The 5,000-nt window shown below is 36.2% G+C and overlaps 1 protein-coding gene across 1 annotated transcript in view; it reads left to right on the forward strand.

Moving 5' to 3' along the window:
• LOC113652448 overlaps positions 1-5,000 on the forward strand; it is a 6,911-nt gene that overhangs the window by 240 nt on the left and 1,671 nt on the right. The window contains exons 2-5 of the mRNA XM_027161520.2: positions 1,487-1,837; positions 2,494-2,640; positions 4,460-4,497; positions 4,647-5,000. The exon at positions 4,647-5,000 is cut by the window's right edge and continues 1,671 nt beyond it. Coding sequence (XP_027017321.1) covers positions 1,487-1,837; positions 2,494-2,640; positions 4,460-4,497; positions 4,647-4,973 — 863 coding nt within the window. The 3' untranslated portion in view covers positions 4,974-5,000. The remainder of the gene's footprint in view (positions 1-1,486; positions 1,838-2,493; positions 2,641-4,459; positions 4,498-4,646) is intronic.

Genomic DNA, 5,000 nt, shown 5'->3' on the forward strand with positions numbered 1-5,000 from the left:
CTTTATCTATTTCTGCAATTCACTGTTTATCACCTATTCAGCTTTGTGCGTGAATTTATAAAACACAGCAACAGTCTGTAAAATCAGCCTTTTGACTGTGAGTTTGAAAATTATCTAGCTGTATAGTGCGTGTGTGTCATGCTTAACTATCATTTTGTCACATGTGATCTGTGGAAGCATGACAGTATGATGTATCGTCACTAACACAACATTTATCTTTTTACTCACGCTGCAACTTCACTTTACACATAATGGTATGCTGTATATGTAACACACGTAAAATAGTGTCAGTGCATGATTTTAATTACTGTTAGACCATAGAATATATGAATTTAGCTAGTGTGAAATTATAGAAAGTGGCCAGTGATTATGGCCAGTGAGTGATTACAGTATTTGTAATTATACTATGTGTGTTTATGTGGTAATAGTGTGTAATTATATTTAGTTTGTCATTATAGCAAGTGCGTGATTATAGTATGTGTGATTATAATGAGTGTATGAATATAGTGAGTTTGTGATTATAGCTCGTGTGATTATAATGTGTGTAATTAGATTGATTTTAAACGATAAACTCTTCAGGCCGCACTAAAAAGCAAGAAGAAAACACAGTGTCATGGAATAACAGTGTTAATCAATTAGCATGCTAAACACAAATAATCTCCCGGTATAACACAACTCTGATATGTCAAAGAGACACACACTCTCTCTCTCTCTTCAGCCACAATTTATATCTGCTCTTCTTTCACATGACTAATTTACATTTTTCCATCACCATATTACCACATGAGTAGCAGTCCTATAAGTTTTACATTCTCCAACTTGTGGATTTTAGACAAGTATCACAGCTCACAAATTTCTTCTGAAAATCTTTATGTGCGATTTATGTGACACCAAAATCAGGAACTGTACAGCCTACTGCTGGTCAAAGTCACACGTGAGAGATTTGCGTGTATGTGATAATAATAAATTTGTGATTTTAGTGAGTGTTTTTATGATTTTTGTCTAGGTGTAATTATAGAAAGTGTATAACAATAATGAAAGTGTGATGTTACCAAATGTCTATTTGGAGTGTGTGTGAGTACAGTATAAGGAAGTACTGTTTTGTGTGATTATAATGCGTTCTCATAGTTAGAGGTTTTTAGTGATTATTGTGAGTTATAACTCGATTATAACGAGTGTGAGTATAGTCACAGGAGTGAGAGTTTACACACAGGGATAGCTTGCTCAATTTGCTAATCTGAAGTTAGCGTAACAGAGAAATATTCTCTACAAAAATACTGTATCTCTTGTGCTTTAACAAATCATTATTTCTTTACTAAAACAATTTTGTTTTCTAGCAGAAAAAACAGTCTAGTAGACTGTTTAGCAGGGCATTTTATGGATCTTGTAAAATAAATGTAAATATATTAAAATATCTCTCTCTCTCTCTCTCTCTCTCTCTCTCTCTCTCTCTCTCTCTCTCTCTCTCTCTCTGTGTGTGTGTCAGTGGGCTGTAATGATGTTCTCCATGTGAATGGAATGGCAGGAAGGAATCACACAGTAAAATTCACGCTAAAGAGCACAGTTCAAACCATCGAGCAGGTGAACTTGTACCAAGATGGCACAAAGATTCACACGTTCATCCTATCCAACAGATCCTGCTTTTCATGTTTAAATCACACACTGTCTACGATCTGCATCAGAAACGTGTCCCAAAAACACATCTGTCTGATCTTCACACATCTAATACACAATGGAGTGTATTACCTTGCTGTGTTCAAGCCGACCTACGAACCTGTAGAAAGCAACAGAGTGAACTTGACTGTACACCCTGCTGAGTACACAACATACACCACAGGTATACACACACAGAGTACTTGTACACAGGCAGAAGCCTGCAGGAAGCCCCAGATCTGACTACTGCATTCTGGACTTGTAGTGACATTATATGTTATCTGCTTATCTTAGCAATATTCCTAACCTAAGAAGGCTATTCTAGTAAAATATATTATATAGGCTTTAAATGAGAAACTGGAATCAATTCTTACACCAAAGTCTTTCATTTTTACAAATAATGTAACTGAGAGTCCATCAATAAGTACTATGTTACAACTGTGGTCATAGTAGTATGTCTGTCAAGTATGTCTGTCTAAATTAGGTAGGAGGAAGCTGCATTCAATTTACTTTACAATGTTTTGTACATATTCCTCGACTCCATAAGTCACTATGTACATATACTGTATATGTGTGTGTATGTATATATGTGTGTGTGTGTGTGTGTGTGTGTGTGTGTGTGTGTGTGTGTGTGTGTGTGTGTGTGTGTGTGTGTGAGTGTGTGTGAGTGTGTGAGTGTGTGTGTGTGTGTGTGTGTGTGTGTGTGTGTGTGTGTGTGTGTGTGTGTGTGTGTGTGTGTGTGTATGTGTGTGTTTGTGTGTGTATGAGATAGACAGACAGACAGACGGACAGATCTGTGAAGCTGAATATGGTGCTGATAATGTTTATTTCCTATTACAGCTTCCTCATTCAATATCACATCCTTCCAGCAGGAACAATCAGAAAAAAAGTCCACCCTGTTGATGGTTGTTCCAATGCTGTTTACAGTCATGATGTTGGTAATCGTTTTGCTCTGCTTCTTTTACTGGAACTACAGGAAGAAAACAGGTACAGAACTGCAGTGCCATGAATAAGCATTCACTACTTTTTCCACATTTGTTGTGTTACCATCTGGAACTAAAATGGTCTTTGTGGCAAGTTTGTTGAAACATAGCTGTGTGTAACTTTAGTCTCTCTAAAAGAAAATTGATCTGTGGTAATAAAGGGTGCACTGAGATTAAGCAACACAAACGTGGACATGCACCCTTGATTGGAGGCCAGTTTTCGGAATAGAGTATGTTATAGAATACATTGTAAAATGTTACAAAACATACAGTGCCCTCCAAAAGTATTACAACATCATGGCATTCAATCTTCTGACAACAGATCACAATTTCACATTCAATTTCTGGATATTTACATCTAAATGTTTTAAAATCTTCCACTTCTTTCCCCATTGTTGTGATGGCATTGTGCTTTGGGTTATTTTCTTGCTGCATTATGAAGTTTCGCTCAGTCAGATTGAATGCATTTCTTTTTAAATTGGCAGACAGAACTTTTCTGTAAACTTTTGAATACATTTTGGTGTTACATCATTAATAAAGAATAGTTAAGCCAATCCAGTAGCAGCCATGCCAGCCCAAGCCATGACTGCACCATGACTCCTCTATAACTTTCCAATAAGCCTGGATGATTTGGTATGTTTACAGATCATTTCTTTCTCTATGCTTTGGCTTTTTCATCACTTTGGTAGAGGTTAATCTTGGTTCCAGAATATTTGTGGCTTATCTCTATATTTCATTTTGGATCTGCCTATTCCAATCTGGATCTGACACTTCTCTATATTTTGGCTCAACATTTAAGCAATGGCTTTGATTGATTTTCCCTGTCGTCTCAGCTTAAAAATGATCAGCTCTAAGTCTTCGTATTGATTTATTCTTTTTTAACAATAAATTCACAAATGAAACCCAAAGCAGAAGCAATAATAATTGGATTTAACATTCCAAAACAGAGACTGTATACTGTATGGCCGAAGGTTTGGCCATCACACTCATATGTTGTTTTTCCTATATGTTATACATAGTAGCATGTACAGTAGATAAGTGTGTAGAGTGTGTTACAAATTATATTTTAGTGTGTGTTCTGGAGAAAAGTGTAGAACGTGTTATGAAATATAGAGTAGAGCAGGTTACAGAAATAGCATGAAATGTAATATACAACAGTGTAGAATGTGTTACAAAATATAGTGTGGAGCTTGTTATGGAATACAGTACAGTACGTGTGTATTATAGAACATAGTGTAGAATGTGTTGTGGTATATATTGTGTATCGTGTTATGGAATATAACGTACAGGGCACATAGTCTATAGAACATAGCATTGAGCGTAGCAAATAGTGAACATAGCATCGAGTGTGTCACGCAATCTAGTGTACAGCGTGTTGTACAACATAGTGGAGAATGTGTTATAGGATATAAAATAGAGTGTGTTATAGAACATAGTGTAGAATATGTTATGTTAAATATTGTGGAGCATGTTACATAATATAGTGTTGAATGTGTTACAGAATATAATTAAGAGTGTGTGATAGTACGTAGTGTGGAATGTTTTATGGAAAATAGTGTAGACCGTGTTACAGTATGCGCTGTAGAATGTGTTATAACAGAAATAACAGAAAAGATAAATAAATGATGGAAGCACACCGTATACAGGGCTTACTGAAACTTGTTACCATGGCAACACAGTTGCGGTTGTGTGGTTGCATTCACACTCACAGGAAGCGTAGACGGTGTGTATGAGACAGCATTTTGCTTTGCAGAAATAACAGCCAAATTCTGTAAATGTGTGAATGAGAATGTAGAGTGTTAAAATGTGAAATTTATTTACAGACAAAACTCCTGCTGTGAACTCCACATCTGCACCACAGGTAAGAAACTGAAGATCAGTCATGCATCATACTCATCATCCCAATGTTATTACTGTACAGCACACATTTACTTTGCCTAAAGATACATACATATATACATACATATATATATATATGTGTGTGTGTGTGTGTGTGTGTGTGTGTCACAGGAGATTCCTGTTCCTAATGTCACCTGTGTTGAGTATTGTGTTCTGGACTTTCCAAACCGACCTGGAGAGAAAGTGAGGAGCACAGAGGAGCGAGTGGAGTACTCACCCATTGTATTTCCTACAAAAAAACCATTACCACAAGACAATGAACTAAAACCAACGACACAACAAAAGAAAATAAAAAAATCACCAAAACTGCAGCATGAGGAGAAAGATACAGATAAAATGTCTGAGAAAGCAAAAACATCAAAACCTAAACATCAGAAATGTCAGAAAAAAACACACCTAAAGACACCCTGTCAAGGTCCAGGCAAAAGCACAACATAGAATAGAGTTAAATATACTGTATGCAAT

The sequence above is a fragment of the Tachysurus fulvidraco genome, chromosome 2 (genome assembly GCF_022655615.1).
Source record: "Tachysurus fulvidraco isolate hzauxx_2018 chromosome 2, HZAU_PFXX_2.0, whole genome shotgun sequence".
Taxonomy (NCBI): domain Eukaryota; kingdom Metazoa; phylum Chordata; class Actinopteri; order Siluriformes; family Bagridae; genus Tachysurus; species Tachysurus fulvidraco.